This window comes from Cylas formicarius, unplaced genomic scaffold, assembly GCF_029955315.1.
Source record: "Cylas formicarius isolate icCylForm1 unplaced genomic scaffold, icCylForm1.1 PGA_scaffold_12__32_contigs__length_19106922, whole genome shotgun sequence".
In the NCBI taxonomy this organism is placed as follows: Eukaryota; Metazoa; Arthropoda; class Insecta; order Coleoptera; family Brentidae; genus Cylas; species Cylas formicarius.
Window position 1 is genome coordinate 14,173,033 of NW_026844225.1, and position 20,162 is coordinate 14,193,194.

General features: G+C 35.1%; 1 protein-coding gene across 8 annotated transcripts in view; it reads left to right on the forward strand.

Moving 5' to 3' along the window:
- LOC132695590 (agrin-like) overlaps positions 1-20,162 on the forward strand; it is a 264,140-nt gene that overhangs the window by 227,340 nt on the left and 16,638 nt on the right. For 6 of the 8 annotated variants that reach the window (XM_060659933.1, XM_060659937.1, XM_060659939.1 and 3 more), the window contains 12 exons: positions 1,002-1,102; positions 3,609-3,726; positions 5,844-6,098; positions 6,259-6,588; positions 9,976-10,128; positions 10,377-10,640; positions 11,393-11,539; positions 11,647-11,777; positions 11,935-12,043; positions 12,139-12,318; positions 14,013-14,189; positions 17,714-18,272. In XM_060659933.1, the coding sequence (XP_060515916.1) occupies positions 1,002-1,102; positions 3,609-3,726; positions 5,844-6,098; positions 6,259-6,588; positions 9,976-10,128; positions 10,377-10,640; positions 11,393-11,539; positions 11,647-11,777; positions 11,935-12,043; positions 12,139-12,318; positions 14,013-14,189; positions 17,714-18,272 (2,524 nt within the window). The remainder of the gene's footprint in view (positions 1-1,001; positions 1,103-3,608; positions 3,727-5,843; positions 6,099-6,258; positions 6,589-9,975; positions 10,129-10,376; positions 10,641-11,392; positions 11,540-11,646; positions 11,778-11,934; positions 12,044-12,138; positions 12,319-14,012; positions 14,190-17,713; positions 18,273-20,162) is intronic. The other 2 variants (XM_060659934.1, XM_060659938.1) reach the window with 2 other exon arrangements.

The following is a 20,162-nucleotide window of genomic DNA, read 5'->3' on the forward strand; positions in this document are numbered from 1 at the left end:
TTATCGAAACCCGCATCATTTCTCTCTTGTAATACAGTTTTGAAAACTCATATTAGGCGAAAATTTTGCATTTAGGATCTTGTAAGAATCCTTTCAAAACTTTATAGTTTTTATTCATATTTGATAATTTCAGTCATTTTATCTAAGAGGTCCATAGAAAATGAACTCCATCTTTACTCTATCAGCGTCACTTTTTTCCTTTCAATCATACATAACACACGTGTAACTTAAAAAACGACATATTTCCTTTTAATTTTCCTATGAACTTTTCCAATATAATCTGTTATAGTACATCATATTTTTCTATTTCTACAAAACTTCCTTTAAACTATCTCCTAATTACTTCCAAAATTTCTTTAAATTTCCCAATTTTACTCACTAATTATCAGGTCAAGCTCAAGAAATTAAATTAGCCCGGAAGGGTAATTCACGCTTGAAATCTGGTGTACCAGCTCTGTGAAATTCGTGGAATCTGTGAAATATTGGTTATCTGTGAAATCATCCACTTAGCACTTTTTTAAAGTGGGATTCGCTGCCTTTTTATATTTGGTTGGTTGGTTGCAATTTTTTTCATCAACATTTAATAGTAACCATAACAAACAAACTTAAAAAACAGCCGGTTTAAGTTTGAGTCCTGTTTCCCAATTTTTGAAGATACGCTTTATTTATTTACTTTTTATTAATTCTAATAGTTTTTTAATTACAAAATAGTACAAAAAAATTCCACATAACCTAAAAAATGTTTTTCAAAATCGGTGAAAATTATTTTGTGAAATTCACAAAATCGTGCGTAAAATCTGTAAAATCTTATAGTTGTGTGAAACCTAGTGTATCAATTTTCGATTGTGATTTGCCCTAAAACGAATGAGAATTTCACAACGTTTTAATTTTGCATAACTATAGACAAACGCATCGGATAAATCGTCGATGGTACACTAAAAATAAGATAGGGATATAATTGTTAAACACTATATACGTTACTCGATGCATTGTTTTTGCAGATGGATGTGAAAACAAGAAGTGTGATTTTTACTCGACGTGTGAGAGTGATGGTGCTACAGAAGGTCGTTGCGTATGTCCAGAAAAATGTTCTGAAAATAAGGTATGTGATTCGTTTTTATCAATTACGGGGGAGATCTATAATTGATAATGAAACATCGTATATGCGAATACAAAACTAAACAAGGCATCCCGTGAATAAATCATCATTATTTTCATAATAAAATTTGGCAGTTTGCAATTTTAAATTAGTTTATTTATTTTTAATCTCTAAGTGAATGACAAACAATATTTTTGCTTTTAGGGCGACCAATAATCTGATCACGCGACAAATGGAATAATGAACAATTGCATTCCATACACATCGTGTCTCATAATTAAAAATTAATGGGGGTGAATAATTCTAGCTGGACTTTGAATACAATTTCTGAACGATGCTGCATTTTTCAAATAATTACAAATTAAATATGAATTAAATGTTTTTTGACTCATTTCGTTTTGCACTAAATTCATCAGGTGATCAGGAATTTTCATTAAATTGATTGCGAGTGATTCCTTAGAAAATTCTGCATTTTGATTTTACAATTGGATTAGAATTCACGAACAGGGTTATAAAACACTCTGCATAAAAAAGTTACGTAAATAAGTTTTTATTTTTTTGTGCAGAAACTCGATTGCGGAAAAGTTTTTCGATTAATAATGTGTGGGTATGAAGCAAAGTCGAATACAAGGCAAAACAATATATTATACATGGCGTTTGGTTTGGGACTTATTTTTATATATTAACTTTTTTAAAGCATTTGTGTATTTTTTTTAACTTTGAATAGCTCTATTTATTTAGTTGCCTGATATACAGCAGCACCTTTAACTATTTACTTCTCTCCAAACTCATTATCTTTTCATAAAAACTTATATATATATATATATATATATATATATATATATATATATATATATATATATATATATATATATATAGATGCATTGATCGCCTTTCCCCCACTGCGACATTATTATCAATATTAGCCATCAAAATCCGCAAATGGAGATCCTCTGGCATCTGTGACAGAACATATGTAGACAAATTTCATGCGGTTTATACGTAAACGTACGTGCTTCAATCCGGATACCGCATTCGGGTCCACATTTTCGTATTTTTCAAATGGTTCCGGTTTAATTTGGAACACGCCGAACTTGTCGTATCGTCAAAAATTTAACAAAACACTTGGCGACTTGGCCCGATTCCGTTTTTCAAAACAACGCCACGGCTTTGTGTTGTTAAGCCTCTAAAAAAAGCAGTGAACGCGATCTAAACTAGAACGGCTCGATGAAAAAGTGAGGCAAATTTTCCAATAGAGAAAGGCAACATAGTAATGGGTATTGTTATCTTTCTCTTGCTCATTTATGGTTATTCTCGCCGTTTGATTACATTATTTACCGATACATTGTTGTCAAAATTATTTAGTCATTGGAATTTCACTATCAAACAATATTTTGTTTAGAACATTTTGTATACAATAAAATTTGTATTTTTTCTGTAAAAAACTGTAAACTAAAAAAATAGCACTATTTGTACTTTTTCAGGAGTATTATTTCAAAGACAATCAAAATTTATTTGATTAAATTTGTACATTCAACCAATATTTTTTATTTCTTGGAAAATTTAGAATGTTTGTGATAACTTAGTCAATAGTTAAAGAATATCAAAGTACTGATTTAATTATAATTTCATTTAATAATACTCACAAACATTTGATCTATATTGCTTATATTTACATAAAGTTTTAGATTTTTAACAAATATGAAGTGTTTTTTATATTTTTTAGATTTGTGGGCCAATTATTGTAAAATTTACAGTGTAGTTTTAGCAATACATTTTTGATTTTTATTCATTTCAAGCCTCCTATTTAGTATAGAGTATCAAATAAAAAAATTTAATTTAGCATAGAAATATTTTATATATTTTATTTATTTCGTATAAGTATTTTGTGACGGAAATTACACTTTCTTTTATCGGTTATATATACATTTTCGCCACCATATGCGACACAAGAATTTACCATTTTAAAAAATATGTATGTATTTACACCAGCATTTAAATTGTTACCATGAATTTTAGGTACACCTGATTTTCAAGGTCAAAAATAGTCAAAATATTTCCTAAAACTTAGGTATAAAAGATAAGGGATCGAAATATTTGTCCAAAGTACCCATTGGCAAACAGGTAAAAAATTTTGCAAAAATTATTACTTATTACAGTTATCCGCTATTAGTATTCACATGTATGTTAATAGAAAGAATCATCCCCATTACTACCCGTATCGCTCTAAATAAAATCTGCCCCATTCCGGAGTTCACTGGGGCCAAGTGCCAAGAAAAAAAGGTGGTCGGGGTGGGGGGTCGAATATCAATAACACGTCACGCCGGGTGAGATTTACAGTTAGCGTCAGCGGTTAGAAATGACGTTAATGAAAAATAATTCCTTTCGTATTAAACTATGTGCATTTGAGTCACGTACGGATTTATTGAAATTTTCTATTTATATTCCGGAACGGTTGCCATATTACCGGCTAGTGCATAGATGATGTTAAACACATTTGTTCCCTCAGCTCAACAACGGTACAGTGTGCGGCACAGATGGAGTTACTTACGCAAACGAATGCGAATTACGGAAGAATTCCTGCAATACTAAACAATATGTCCTGGTTGCCTACAAAGGAAATTGCGGTAAGGCTCCGGCCCTTTCTAACGTCGGTGTTTAATTTAACATGACTCGATTTTGCCAGATAATTTCCGTCTGGATTACACGCGTTACGGCTCTAAGCGGCTCGACGTGTAAATTTTGCTTTGCTTCCAAGAAAAGAATATTTTCTACCCTTTTGCTTCAGATACCACGCATATATATGACGTAATGCTATGGCCGGACTTAGGCAGATTTTGTAAAAATTTAAAGTAAGGTAGGGAATACAATATGCCCGCCCCAAGCAATTAGTTTTTGTTAATCAGAAATTTTAAATAATTAGTAAAGCCAATTACTTCCTATAATGGTTAAAGCTTAAAAACAAAATGGTTGTCATGCTAAAAATTAAATTTTGCATTATCCAAACAGAAAATAACAACATACTGTTGGCAATATAGCCAAGTATACAAAATCAAAAATATATGCATTGCTGAAATAGTTATTTATTATAAATTTAAGAAAAGTTGGTACACACAAACACAACCAATTCTGCTCAGCTACCTTTTTTTTTACTTTTTTGATCATTGCTTTACGTGTCTATTACAAGAGCTTAACTTTAGATTTGTTACTGATTTGCCAGTTATTTCCGGAGTTTCCAAGGTTTCTGTTATTGAATTATTCTCAGGTTCTTTCGAAAGTGATCCCATCTGCATCGTAGTTGGATAGATAAGTTTATAATTTATTCCAACAGGGTATCACATTCTGAATCAAACGTCCAAAAATGGATGCATATTTTCTTCTTCTGAGCTATTATAATCCAAAGGGCTACTTCAAGTTGCTACTTTTTGGAATTTGGATGGCCCTGCTTTGGTAGTTTCGACAATAGTTTCCCATTGACTACACCTGCTAATATGCTCATGGGCATATTGCTGCCTCTCACGATAGATATATCTGAATGAATATATTGGTTGTACAAGTCTATTGTTACATGAGTAATCAGCAAACGCGTATATTCGATGCTGCCATTTTTTTATAAAACAACGAAGCCACATCCGGTACATATTGTTTTCGCTTCCTTATTAACAAAAAACGATTTTCATTTATACTCGAACTTTTTTGGATACTTATTTATGTGCACTTTTATATTTGAATGTGGTTGGGAAGTGGACCCTGTAAAACGTAAAAGCGCAAAAAAAACTCGCGTCTTACTAAAGAATATCTATTTTATTTTATTTATTTTAATTATAAATCAATCAAATTCATTAAGTGCTAATAATTATGCTGCGTAAAAGTATGGAATTATTACAGATATCGAACTGACATTTATTAGCTACTTTTTTGTCCCAAAATTATCTTGATATTTAAGGCAAGAACTAATACGAATTTAAGCATTTTAACAATGGTCTACAAAATTCAAAGCGATTCGGATAAAATTCTTTAAAAAGATTGCGATGGGTTTATTTTTCTTTTCCCTCTGTTGTTTCTCTCTCTATGCAAATTTTCTTCTTAATACCTCCTTAAAAATTAGTTAAGCTGCATTACATTACTTAAAATTTTAACGTGATGCAAATATGTTTAATGCTTCAGACAATGTTGTAAGTGCTGAATATCGCCGGAGTATTTTAAACGCTCAGAGGTATCCGATGTGGTTTGTGCTATCTCTAAAAGTGTGTTAAATATGTTTAAGTTAACTCTTTATAATATAATTCGGTTACATTCGCATGTTACATTATTGTTTTCTCCCACCTTACGTCCCTTGCCTAAATGCCTTTTTTTGCATCACAACAGCAATTGTTTTGCTGTCTCTTTTGGTTGGACCTCTGTGCGTTTTCGAAGAAGACGTGAAAAAACGGAATTTATTATAATTCGCAAATTTCATTTCGATATCTCCAAAAATTTAAAATTTTACTGCCCGGGAATTTAAGAAAATTTGGTGCGTTTCAGTTAATGATTTGAATTTATTGTCCATCACAGTTGCTTCTAAAATTTTCTGCGATATTTTGTATACAATAAAAATTCTACATGCTTTTTTGGATTGTAATTGATCGGTGGACTCTTCATATACAACGTGTATATTATGCCGAATATTCGGCGCCGGCGACGAATATTCATGTTACGATAAAGTTCACTATTCGTCGTGTGTCTAATTTGAGCCGTCTTTTAGATTTATGCGAGAATGTGGATTGTAAATACGGTGCTCGATGTGATGCGGGTAACTGTGTTTGCCCGACAAATTGTAACGATTCAAGGATGGAGCCCGTGTGCGCGTCAAATATGCTGACATATCCGAACGAATGCGAAATGCAAAAGGCCATGTGCCAAGAGACATCCACCACCACCGCCACCACCACATTCACCACAACTCCGCTCAGTGTCGTTTTCTACGGAGATTGTCGTGAACGGTTCCCCATAGGCAACAGTAAGTTTCGCTTGGTCTTCTAAATTCTCTTCTGCTATTAACATCACGGTCTAACTTCGCATCTTCGCGGGAACGCAAGGATTTCGAATTTTGGTTCCGAATTTGTCCTTACGTTCCTTTAAGTAGACTTGAATCTAACAAGGATGGGTGCCTCTAACAGCTACAAGTTCTTCGGTCGCCACTACGTCCGCGCCCACAGAACTTGTCAGTCTACAACCGGATAATGCGATCCCTAACGTCAGTAGCAACGCTAAAGAAGCCTGTAGAGATATACATTGCGATTTCGAAGCGACTTGCGAAATAGGACCGGATAAATTTCCACGTTGTACTTGTCGATTTGATTGCGTTACTGCCGCACTCTTGTCGCCCGCTTTGAACAAACCCGTATGCGCTTCCGATCTAAGAACGTACCCGTCAATATGCGCGATGAAAGTGGAGGCTTGTCAAAGACAGGAAGAATTACGATTGAGACCTTTAGAGCTGTGCCAAGGTTTGATTAACTTAACGCCGTTCCCGTTAATTGTATTAATTCGAACGCTTTGCCATCGGTAAAGTTGCTTTTGTGTGTGAAAGCTTCCGGATTGCTAAGATAGTCTTTACTAGTGGCAAACCGCGTTTTAGAACACTCTGCATGTGAATTAGAGCACTTAACACGTTCTATATCTTCGCGACCGACTAAATATACGCGGTGCTACGGTAAAACGCATTATCCGGATAAATTGTACGGTTTTTTACGCTTTTAGACATAACCGCTTCGAACAATGTTCGTCTTAATGAACGCTAAGGTTATATCTCGAGCATTCGGCCACGATTCATTAACCCAAATTTCATCCAAATCGGTTAAAAACCATTAACAGATTTTTGTCGAATATTTGTTGGAAATAATAAAATATAAAAAGTCCAGTAATAAGAAAAAAATTATATCTTTAAAGGACCTCCTGATTATGGACGTAAATACTACCTGTCTGAGGTGGGGCAAATGGAATGGGGGTAGGTTGATGTCACACGGCATGTTAGACAATTGCCATGGACTATCGAAAGCTTCTTGCATAGAAGAAAGTGCTAGGTGCAAGTATTTTCATCTTATCGTCTCTTTAAAACCTTTTACATTCAATCCAATTCGAGAACTAAAAAATATTTAGTTAGATCCAGACGACATTTTAGTTGAATCTTAGACTCTGAAACTCTACGTGCAGACCTTCTCATTTTAATGTCAAATACTTCACATGTAACTTTTTCCTGCCATCGCGAGTATTTTTGATTAATAATTACTCATCAAAAATTCGATCGGTAAAAGATAAAGTTCCTCACGATACAGATGGTGCATGCCGAGCAATCAGCCCTCAGCTTCAGACAGCTCGCTGGTGTTTGACGAAACGTCAGCGGGACAGAGGAAGTAAGCTTTCAGAAACAAGATAATAATAGATACGGAATACAAAAATTCGAAAAAAAATCCACTGAGGCTAGTTGTGCGTGAACCCTATTTTGTTTTGATTGCCCCTATGTAATTAATTACTTACACCATCCAAACCTTTGAACACTCCGTGTGTTCAGACACCGATCCGTTATAGTGATTTTTACGGAAAACTTCAATTATCGCATTCGTCCTTCTCGTCTAGTATCGTCGGTGATTTCCCGGAAAACGTCGGACTAGAAGTCAATAAGGCGACATATGAAAGGAATCGAATTGGAAAAAAATGTTTGCTCTCGCCGAGGGCAAAACGATTTCAATCTCCTCTCTATGGATTAAGACTGTTTAATTATACCGGATGATGCGTTTTTACGTAGTATAGTATATTTATTTCCAGTTGAAGAATGAATGTTAGATTTACGTGCAACCAACAACGCTTGCGACGATTATATTGGTGTCAAAACAGTCATCGAAGAAGACACGAACCATTAATCAAATATCGTGCCTAAATGATGACCGCATTTTCATCAATTCGATGCACTGCAAGAGATCATCTACAGCATCATTCAATTCTTCTAATTTGCTAGAATTCGAATGAAGTTCATGGGTTGAAATGGAAGAACAAAAGGCTTTTCACCGTGCGCTAGTGGACAACGGGTATCTGTTGGCAGATGACCTAAATCCTTGGTGGGGGTTGACATCCTTTATCCTGCAATGCAAGAGGGTGGAACACGTTTTTTTTTTTCGAATTTCGGACAACAGAGGTGCTACCAAATCGACTGCGTCATTACAAATTTTAATGTATTTTTCTCGTTTCTTTTAATAAATGGCAATTTGTGGAAAATGCGTATTTTTTTTGTGTTGGTGTTTGTGCCCGGATAATAAAGAAATGAGTCGCGAACAATCCGAAAGTGTTCTGATAGGTCTAAGCGAAACCCTCTAAAATGGCCGAAAAACTGCGAAAAATTCATCGAAATTTTCTGTTCAGCAAAATTTTGGAGTATTTTTTGACACAATGGTGGCGCAATAATTGAAATATCCTTTACGCCGGATACTTTTTCTACCTCTTCGCCACCTCTGCTCTCCTGATCAAAATCGACAAAATTTGCGAAATCGGATAAAATTCTGCACAAAATCATATACTTACACAGCGCATCCACCACAAATTTAAAAATGTTCTAGAACGCTATCGCATTTTGTCACTTTTTTGCGATGTTGCCAGATTTGGCCAAATTTCCGGATCCACAGGAAAATGAAATAAATTTTCGTTATCGAATTTTGCCGGATTTTAGGAAATTTTGTACAATCCGGCAACGCCGCAAAAATTGTGCAACATGTTCTAGAATATTTTTAAATTTATGGTGGATGTGCCTATGTTAAAATACGGTGATTTTGTGCACAGTTTTATCGATTTTGATCAGGAAAGCACAAGTGGCAAAGAGGTATGAAAAATATCAGGAGTAACTGATTTTTCAAATCATTGCGCCGCCGCCAAATCGTCAAGAATAATTTCCGGAGAAATAATAATCCAGAGATTTTGTTTAAAATTGCCTAAACTTTGTCTATTTTTCATAGGGAAGCTGCAGCAGGAGTAACGAAATATTTTAAAATATTCTAGACAATTTCTCCGATTAAAATTAAAATTTGTTGATTTTTATTATGGAAATTCCTCCAAATGGCGCAAGCTTCGACACAATGAAACGCATTTTTTGCCCAACATCTATTTATTAAAATAACATTGAAATTTGCTGTAATAACAATTTAGTCTTCCGTTGCCTCGTTTGTTAACCGAGTCTGCATAGTCGAATGTTGCGGGAACTTAGGTCCCCGTTTGGGGAAGGAGTTTTTGATCATTTCCATTTCTCAAACAATATTTAAAACAAATAAATGCAAATAGTCAAGGAGAGTAGATAAGAGTGTGTGGGTAGTAGACGAAAATAGATTCGAGACTAAGTGGTAGTAAAGCAGAAGGGAAAAAGAGAAAATGTTTGATTTTTGTGTTCCTCTCTAGTTATTCCCTGTTGGGTGTGTCTTACTGTTGATTGTGCCACTTTGGAATATGCGTTGTAGAAGAAAATTTTGCAGCACTACTTTTGCAACCACTACATTTTCTGTGTCCACATTGACAGAGGGTACCTACGTTTCTGTTCCGAAATCGTATCTTCAGCAAGTTGTTCATCCCTTGAATCCACAGTACACTCACTGGCATTGCTGCTACACCTATGACCTGCTGGGCCTCACCACCCCTCCTTAACCACTTTGAAGGTTCTGTCGACGAGCGTATCTAACATATAAGGTTTCTCGGAACTGCTGCCTGCCAAAATAAAAATATCAATGAGTCAAAAATTTTAATTACGAATAACTTACAACCTACGAAATCGTAATAGTAAATAATTGTTGTTTGCATGATATAGCGTTGAGTATTCCAGTAGTACAGAAGAAGTTTAGGGGATGATTTTTCAACAGGAATGGAAGTGAAGCCTTGTAAAGGTGAAAAACCCGTAACTGACGCTACCACGGGCCGCGAACTGGATTGCGGGAACGGACCTTATAGGCAAGACTGTCCGTCTGGTACATATTGCCACCAAACCGCTAGATTTTCAAGGTGTTGTCACAAAGGTGAATGAAGCAGGCAATTGCGATTAAAAATTCAAATATTTCCGAATTTTTCTCGAAACGATATTTCACTAAAATTGTTTTAATTAGTTTGTTTCTGTATGAAACAGTTTCGGCTCACCGGAAAAACTTTATAAGAAGTTTTTATTAAAATCTCCCGTTTCCAGTTTAAACTTGCATTTAATACAAAAACTTTTTTCCGAATAACTTCTTCGACATTTCCATAGCCGTTTGCTTCCAACATTTTTCAGATAGAAACTTTGTCGAAAAGAAGAGTTGCGAAGACAGTTGGTACGGATGTTGTCCGGACGGCAAAAATCCTGCGCAAGGGCCAGACTTCGCTGGTTGTCCTTTATCCTGCGGCTGCAATAAATTAGGAGCGTATTCGGAATATTGCGATACCAAAACAAATAAATGCCGATGCAAGCCAGGAGTTGGTGGCGACAAGTGCGATCGATGCGAGCCTGGATTTTGGGGGTTGCCAAAAATATCATCCGGTTTTAAAGGATGTTTACGTAAGAACATCACTATTTCAAACCAATGATACCGCAACACCAGTGATGTCAAATAACTGATATTACAGATGTCTGCTTAACAAGTGCCGCGAAATATTCTTAAAAGGAAATCTTGCCATTTTTTGCGAACCCTTCTTCGTAAGGTAGGCTAAACCATTGTTGCTTGTTGGGTTTACCCAGTAACGATAGGTATGAAGATCATAATTACTTTTTTTCTACCCCCGGCTGTAAAATATCTAATTACACACCGATCTAACGTGCGGGAAGCGTCACTTTACCACGTCAATTTCGTTTCCCACGAATCCGAGCCATTTCGGACATTTCCGAGATTTTACCGCACGGATTTGGGAGCGATCGGATGTTTTCGGAGATATTGCCCACGCTTTGAATTTTGACGTTGGTCAATTCTGATGGTCATGTCAATGCATGTATTCGTGTTGTTTTGCGAAAATGTACCCAAAACCTGACGGTCGTAGAAAAAGTATAGTATGCAACACGTTCGGTAAACTAACTCACTAACTCACTAAACTCACTCGTTTATTAAGCACTCGCTCCGCTCGTGTCAAATAAACTCGTAGATCAAATGCCGTTTACCGCACTTGTTGCATATTATACTATTACTTTACTTGAATTCTATTCAAATGACTCTTGGTGCAAGTGGATATTATCTTTTCGACGCGTGTTAAGCAGGCGACTGAAATGTCGGTGTCCATTCAAAACGGGGAGTGTAAATTATTGTTTAAACATTGTAGCATGTGGCTGTTCAATATTCGGATCAGTAAGAGATGACTGTGAACAGATGACGGGAAGATGCGTGTGCAAACCAGGAGTTCAAGGCCAAAAATGTACAGTTTGCACCAGCCATAACAAAGTGCTAGGGCCGAACGGATGCGCTTCAGGTGACGATTCAAACGATTTTATTACATTTTTAAGGTTATGACGCAGGGGAGAAGCGTAAAGTAACAATAGATCATTAGAATTAATTTGTTTCCGTAACATTGAATAGGTGATCTGACTACGATACCCCCGTCTACGTGCAAAGAATTGACTTGTTACTTTGGGGCAAGCTGCGTCGAACGGAACGGTCTGGCTATGTGTGAATGTCATGAACAATGCCCTCCGGAGGATGAGGCGCAAGTACGTCACCCGAATAGATAAAATATTATCTCGACATTTTTATCGTATCTTCGGGAAATGTAATTGACACAGATTCGAAATTGGCCGCGGCGGAGATTTTATTTAGTTTTATTTGGTACAAAATTGATTCCGATGCCCATCGCTTTCGTATTTCCAGACCGTGTGCGGCAGCGACGGACAGACTTATAATTCGCCCTGCGAACTTAACGAAATCGCCTGTCATTCGCAAAAGGACATCGTGGTACAAGCATTCGGCACGTGCAAAGGTAAGTCAATCGTTTCGTTTACTTCTAGATTGCGCCTTATTCGTACCCGGGTCGATCACGGAATCGATTATCTTCCGTGCTAACGTTTATTTTAGAAGACATGTTTCCCGGAACGGACTGGCCCATTCGTCGATACACCCCCCTCCAGTTTACCCAACCGGACGAAACCAACGGGCCACTTTCGAAATCGACGAGGCACTTGTTAGTGCCGGATCCCAGATTTTACTACGGAAGCGCCACGAAACCCTTAAGTTCCGATATTAAAGATACGCGTGGTGAGATTTCTATTAATTCGCTTTAATATACTAATAACCTAAATATACTTGACATGTATATAAGTTTGACATGTAGCAAATAAAACCAATGGAAAAATTCCCGTTCAAAATTTCTTTACTCATACTGGGCCTTCATTTTCGGCGTATCTCAAAGTTTGGCAAACATTCCTATTATTTTCGAAACATACAGAGCATCGCACAATGTTGCTGAACAAGTAAACGCGTTTTGAAACAACTAAGTTTAAAAAAATTGTTTATCGTTGGAAGATTTTTAAACTTTCCACATATTTTACTTGCATACATGATAAATTAAATACCGCAGCAACTTTCATGGTGCACGACTTTTAGGAACGTTTTCAAAATTTGGTGGATCTGTAGATATAATATATTTTCAGTGATGTCATGTTGGCGTTTCTTACAAAAAGTAATATCAATTTCGATATTTTTAATTAATTTAATATTTTGAATAAAAGTTTCGAAAATTATGGCCAGAATTTCAGCTCTTATGAATTGAAATATGGCTATAACAAAGATTTAGTTGGAAAAAAATATTGAAAATAAAAGCCACCAGCGAGAGTGATTAGCTAAAAATAATCGGCAATTGATCACAGGACGGAAAATCCGATAATATATAGAGTGTCCCATTCAAAATATCAAATGCGAAGCTACTTTTTCGTCAGTCCTCGCTTATATAAACAACCAAATTTTCAGAATCCTGCTAAGTCTCCTTCACTAAAAAAGTATATATTTGCACAAAATCGATTAAGTCGAAATACTTAAAGAATGCCGAACCTTTCGAGTAGTTTCATCGCCAATAGTTATCAAGCCAAGATTCGCCATGCTGACTATACTGTCATTGTCGGGAATCGAACCGATATACAGCTAGACCTCTTTCTCAATCACATGAATTCGCTTGGTCGACCATTAATTTTACCAATGATAAAAAGAAGAATGGCTGTCTACCATTTCTATAAGTCCTAGTAACGAGTCTATCAGTCCTTCTGCATATGGAACTACTACACATACTGGACAGTACCTAAATTTTCGGTCCAACCATTCTGGGGCAACCAAACTAAAAACAATTAAAACACCTTGAAATATGCAGCAAAGAAATAATACAAAATATTTGCATCAAAAAGATTACACTCAAAACTCTATGAATAATAACAGGAAACAGGAAGCAACTGCGAAACGTGTAATGTACAATAAAACAAAGACAAGGAAAGTTCGATAATCTCTTAGTATTTCTACTTAAGTCGTTTTATAAATTGAAAAGTCTGCGGGAAAAACGACGAAGTTCCCAATATTATAAATTTTAATGAGAGCAGTTTTATTTTGCAAATCTCATCATTATTACCGAGCAGTTGGTTTATTATAAGGCTGAAAAAATATGGGGAACTTCCTCTAAATTCGTAGTCTGAAATACACTAAAGTGTTCGTCTCTCAGTTGGTAAAATGATGAAGCTGTCGAATTTCGGCAACATTGTGCGTCAGCTTGTCACCGTGATCCACATATATTGAAAAAAAAGTCCTGTTAGGCCTACACCTAGACAATCCGCAGTTTTGCTGTATATTAAAACAAAACGCTCCTGTTTATCGAAATAACTAGATAAAACTAAAAGTACAAACCTACTAACCCGTGCCAACACTAACATGAGACTTGCCATAACTCAAACGCAAAAAAATATTTCTAGACGGAGATGTTGCTCTAGCTTACAGACCGACACCTGCGACTGTAAAAGTTACAGCGCTTTTGGGCGACTTGTGTTCAAAAAGCTCCGACTGCCTGATATTAAACAGCTACTGCGTTGCCGGAGCTTGCTCGTGTCTACCAGATTTTTATTCCTCATCCGATCGGCAGAAATGCATCGGTAAGCGGGCATACGAAATCGACCGACAGTAACGTCATTTGTCTATTGAGAAAATCAAACCCCACATCCGACACTAAAATAGACACGACCTGGAATCGATGGGATCTCAGAACAAAGCTCATATATTTCGAACAGAATGTAGAAGCTCCAAGTTAAAATATATATTGTGGCCGTCAACAAATTCGTCATAACGGTAGTGTAATCGTAAAACTCCAGAGAAAAAACGCGCGTAAAAAAAAATTAATGGCACGATAAGGGAACAACTTGAAAAAATGCAAACATTTTACAGATGCCCCGACGGTGTAATTTTATTTCCATCTAATTAGTGCTACTTGCAAAAGTTTCTGCAAATGAAAATGGGTAGGTATTTTTCTGGAAACCCGAGTTTCTTAAGCACCTAATTACTGGAGTTCTCACTTCAACAACTTATCAGTTAAGCTTCTAATGAAGCCGACAATTGAGTGGATAATCTAGGCGTTAATTAGCTAGCTTCAACGTTTGGGATTTGTGGTTTTTCATAGTGAAAAACATTTCCGACACGCAAAAAACCTCTTCAAAATATTTGACTGCAAATGGCACGGCAACACTTCCCGCGTGATTCAAAAATCAATATTACTTTTGTTTTCACCGACTTATTCCCAGACGCCGGAGATTTGATATTCAGATTAGGGGCATTGACGTAAATTTAGAATTCCGACAGGTCTGGCAATTAAAATAAAACTTTAAGGCGAGTTACATTAAACCTTCCAAGTAGTTCTGTGAGTTGAACTTCACTTCACAGGTAGAATTTTCAGAGCGGCTTAAATTTAACATCACACGGAATAATTCGCGATCACTTTCAAATTAGTTATTCCGATATCTGAAAAGTCAAAGACACGTCGTTTTCCCGTCGAGAATAACTTACAACAATGGAATTAAAATCAAATCAAAATCATTAGCTTAAAAGAGTGGATAGCGAAATATTTCATCATAAACTCCATACAAGATACGGTTAAAAAAAAATTCGCTACGCCACTGGATTCACAATTCTCATATTAATACACCACAAATTTCAAAAAGGGACATTTATTAAAAACAAGGGAAGGGAACGAAACCCAAAATTGATACCCTCTACATCTTGATCTAGGGGAATGTACAACAGTGTTGCAAATTCAAATCGGTTATTGGACAAAAACCGTGCATAAACGGGAAATTGCAAAGAATGGCGATTTATTAAGTAGAATCAGACCTACTGGATTTGCTTCATATATATATATATATATATATATATATATATATATATATATATATATATATATATATATATCGATTCATTTGGGAAATTGTATTCATTAATATTTTTATTGCAAAATGTTTGTATTTTCGTGGACAAGTTTCTTACTTTAGGAGTTTGTGTGGATATTTTCAAAGGAACTAAATACAGGTTGATCAAAAACTAACATTAAAAATTAAAATGTAAAAATCGTGATTAAATTTTTATTTTTCTTTTTGCAGGTTCTAAGATAAGGTGTCATAATAAACGAGCTAAGCATATTTTTAAAAATATTCAACAATCTTCAATTACGATTTACGAAATCTGCCAAAACATTTAATGTCACGCATTTTTTTTTTCTGCGTGTATTTTAATCCGGAAATATGACCTAAAGTACATCTCCAGAAGAACAAAAACAAACGAAAAACTTCATAAAAAAATACTATTAAAGCAAATAACTCAAAAAAGTGGAACAACTCTCCAAAGAATGTGTTACTATACAATAACCAAAAGATATCAATAGAAAATACTCAAAAAAAAAATGCTTCGACAGTAATGAGACTAAAGCTAATTATTCACATTCACATAAAATTCAAACAAGCGTGTAGAAAACATTTAGAGGTAATAAGAGTGGAAATCTAGTTAACGTATTGAATTAAATGCGGTCCCTGAATTTCAAAACTCGGAGTCAGTGCTTTAAAACAACCCATCGGAATTAGTTAGGAAAAACATGTCGCCTTGTTGCCCTTCTAATTGTAAAGTGGAGTTGAATCGCCGGCCATGATTTATTCATTCGTTATTTTGCTTTTACGTACGCAATAGAAATTTCGGTCCATTATTGATGTACAACAACATGGCGGAAGAACGGAAGCTTCGGATAAATTTCAAATTTCAATATTACTTACTAGAAACTTAAGCTTGGATTAATATGGAAAGGTAAAGGAAGAGTAAAATGATTAACAGGTGTTTATTTTAAGCAAGCCTGTCGTAATAGGATGCTGATCTACCGATTACGGGCGTGTTTGTTTAAGGATATGTTGGCCTAACGAATTCGCTGAAAATAATAGAGCACTTACAAAAAATAGACAAATGATGTTGCAACAACAAAAACATCGATAATTTCAAACTTCAACATTTAAAATTTCACACTAACTAATAAAAACAAAAGCAAAATTAAAAATAATCGTACAAAATTATTCAATAAAAAATAGATGAGTTGATGTTGCAAATGTTTTCCCACACCATGTTAAGTCCGCTAAACACGATTCAATTACTACGTGTATTTATTTTTTTATGAAAATATTGCAAATTTTGAGAAATTTTGTATATACAATTAGCAGCTATTTTTAATGTATATAAATTTAGAATAGGTTTAACCTCTACGAAAAATGTAAATAGTCCCAATCACGAAAGATAACGATTGAAAGTGTATTTAGCATAAATAATTTTATAAAGAAAACCATTTAGTTTCACGTTACTTTAAATGTAAATTGCCTGAAATGAGTGTTAGAGAATTAATATAGTTAATAAAATGTATAACATATAATGTGGTGGTGAATACGTGTGTCCATAAAGTTTAATCATTTATTTACGACGTCCTAACATTAAAAACTACGTGTATTAACCTTCAAAAATTAAAAAACAAGATTCATAAACAAAAATCCGCATCTTCTTGGTAATATATAATATAAGGAAATAATAACGTTTCACGGTTCCTCGCAACTTCCAACAACTTCAGAACACATAGAATGGTTTCATAAAAAAATGTACTATTATTCCATACATCGCAGATCAAGTGATGTAATTATTATGAACAATTACTTCTAACAAAACTATAGGTGTTGCAATTTAACCAGGAAAATAAAAAAACAATTCTTATAACAAAAACAATAAAAGTAGACTAAATTAGCTCGAAATGTACGAGAATTACCCAAAAATTGGTTTCGGAGTACACATAAATTAATAAAACATTTAACACGTTTTTAGTCATTTAATTACTGCATCCGAACACTAAAAACTACATTTGTTAATGGTCAGAAGTTAAAAAGCACATTTATAAACAACAGTTCACAATGTTGTTTTAAAAATTGCATCGTGTTCACCGGACTTTACGCATCTTTCTGGGAATATATAATCCACGAAAATACTAAAAGAAAAAGTCCGCAGTATTCGTTGCGCTTCCTCGGAAGGCACTTAAGGCACCAAGAATCACGCAACCCAATTTACGAAGCCTTCGATTAATTTGTCGATTCAATAATTATTATAATTACAGAAGAGTATCACCCGACATCGGAACTAAGAGCGTGCACTTCGTCACCTTGCCACCACTTAAGCACATGCATCGATTTGCCAGCGGCAACGTTCACATGCATTTGTTCAGAAAGTTATACGGGACCATCTTGCGAAACCGAAATCGCTATAAAACAATACGAAATACCGTCCTTCAACGGCAGATCCTACGCCATTCTTAAAACCATAGAGGCTTATAATAAACTTATCGTCGAAATGGAATTCAAATCTTACACTTACGACGGTATATTACTGTATAATGCCGAGAATGATAATGGTTTAGGGGACTTTGTATCTCTTTCCCTCGTTAATGGATTTGTCGAGTTTAAGTATAATTTGGGCCACGGGCCGGTTATTATGCGTTCGCAAGACAAAATTGAACTCGGAAACTTTCATAAAGTCGTAGTCAAGAGATATAATAGAGACGGTCTCCTAAAACTTGATGATGCAGATGATGTAGCGGCCCAAGCCTCTGGCTCTATGAAAGCCCTCGATCTCAAGACCGATACTTTTGTTGGATACGTTCTTACCAACCACACACGGTAAGTAACACATTATTTTCGAACTTTTTCTCGTCAAAATTAATCCGAAATCCGAAAACAAAAACGAAGATTGAATAGGCAAGCAAAAAAAAATAAGTCGTTTTTCCATTTCTTTTATGAATTATAAAAAAAACAAAATCTTTGTTTTTCGATCAACAGTCTAAAAGCTGTTGACTTATTTTTATACAATACCTTAGATAGGTCAAGATACGTCAAGATCCTCATACAAATTTAGCACTCTCCCTCTTTTAAATAACAATTTCATTTCGAAAAAATAATGGTCTAGATTTTCGCATCTAATTTTTGTTTTGACGTACTACCAAAATTTCATAGCAAAAATGCAGTTTAATAGCCTAGCATCAAATTTGCTTGCAAATTTTAAAACAATCAAGTTTTTTGCCTCTAAAACAATGCTCGAGCATTCTTTGCTGGATGACTAAATGTCAGTGCATATTATACAGGGTGTTACTGAATAAAGTGTTCATTTTCAAGATACAGGATGTCAAAGAAAAAAAAGGTAATTTAAATTAATATCTTAACTCTCATAGACAATAAAACAAGTTGCCGCAAACAAAATATAAAACTTGTAAATATGTTAAATACTCAAAAACCTTGTTGCTGGTTTTGACACATAAAATCCCTTATGACTTCAAACAAGAAAGAGCATCGATTTTAAGATATTGATTTTTTTGCAAAATCCAGGAACCTTCTGGGCAACTGTTTATAAATCTTATCTTCAATGCGAAGTTAGATACAAAAAGAAAAAGTGGAAGAAACAAGCTTCATATTGGATTGTTTAATCTAAAATAATTACCACACTACTGATGAATTTCCCATTAATATCACTAATAAGCGTATGCACAATAGTTAAAAATGCATTTTGATTACAGCACGTTTTATTACTCTTTCAATCACAATGAACAGAAATGGAAATTAATTACTATTATTAAATTACTATTTACAAGTCTTCTGGATTGTACCTTCATCAAACTTGCTGATGTTTCGCCAATCATCCTGTTGACTTCTTCAGAACTTAACTGAAACTGATTCGCATTCCACTCTGTACCTGCTTATATATTGTTTGAGGAGAGGCGGAGCTAAAGGATTGGCATGAACATTTTAGTATTATGGAATAAGATTTGATATTGTATTCGGCAACTGTTTTAAGGTTCTTTCAAATTTTTGCCTGTAATCAATTCTTCTACCAACGAACTATACGAGAATCTATAGAAATCTATAAGCAACCAAACAATCTTAACCGCGACTCAGGTAGAACAATATGAGAATTACTTGTTTAGCTCCGCCCTCATCAAACAATATATAAGGAGGTACAGATGGGGATACGAGCCAGCAGCGAACAATCCTGAAGGTTTGTAAATATTATTACAGTAGCCTGTGGAAATTTCCTTGAAATATATTGTTAAATTGTTTACTATCTAATTCTCAAAAACAGCTAAACTTCACAAAATAAATTACCCATCTCTGTACTGTGCGAACAAATTGAAAAATGCCTAATATCGCTTTGCTATGCTGCGTTACGTAACGGAAAATACAGTATTACTCGAAAAAAGAGAGGAGGTTTCATGTTTTGACAATTTCGAAGGGGAAATTCGAAAACCGCAAGTACCGAAACGTATTAACAATTTGAACGTTTCGTCGATAACGCCGTGCAGAATAAACGAAAAGTCCTTCCAGTTTCCATGACGAACGTTCGCTCTAACTTTACGCCAACGTTTTAACGCACCCCGTTCGTGGAATAACATTGTTCGACCCCCCAAGCTTTGTTTATGTAAAAGAAAATATGCATCCCGATACGCGGCCACAAACAGGATATTCCATTGTCTACCGCAGCTTGTACGGCTCTAAATTAATGGATGTAAAACGCAGCTA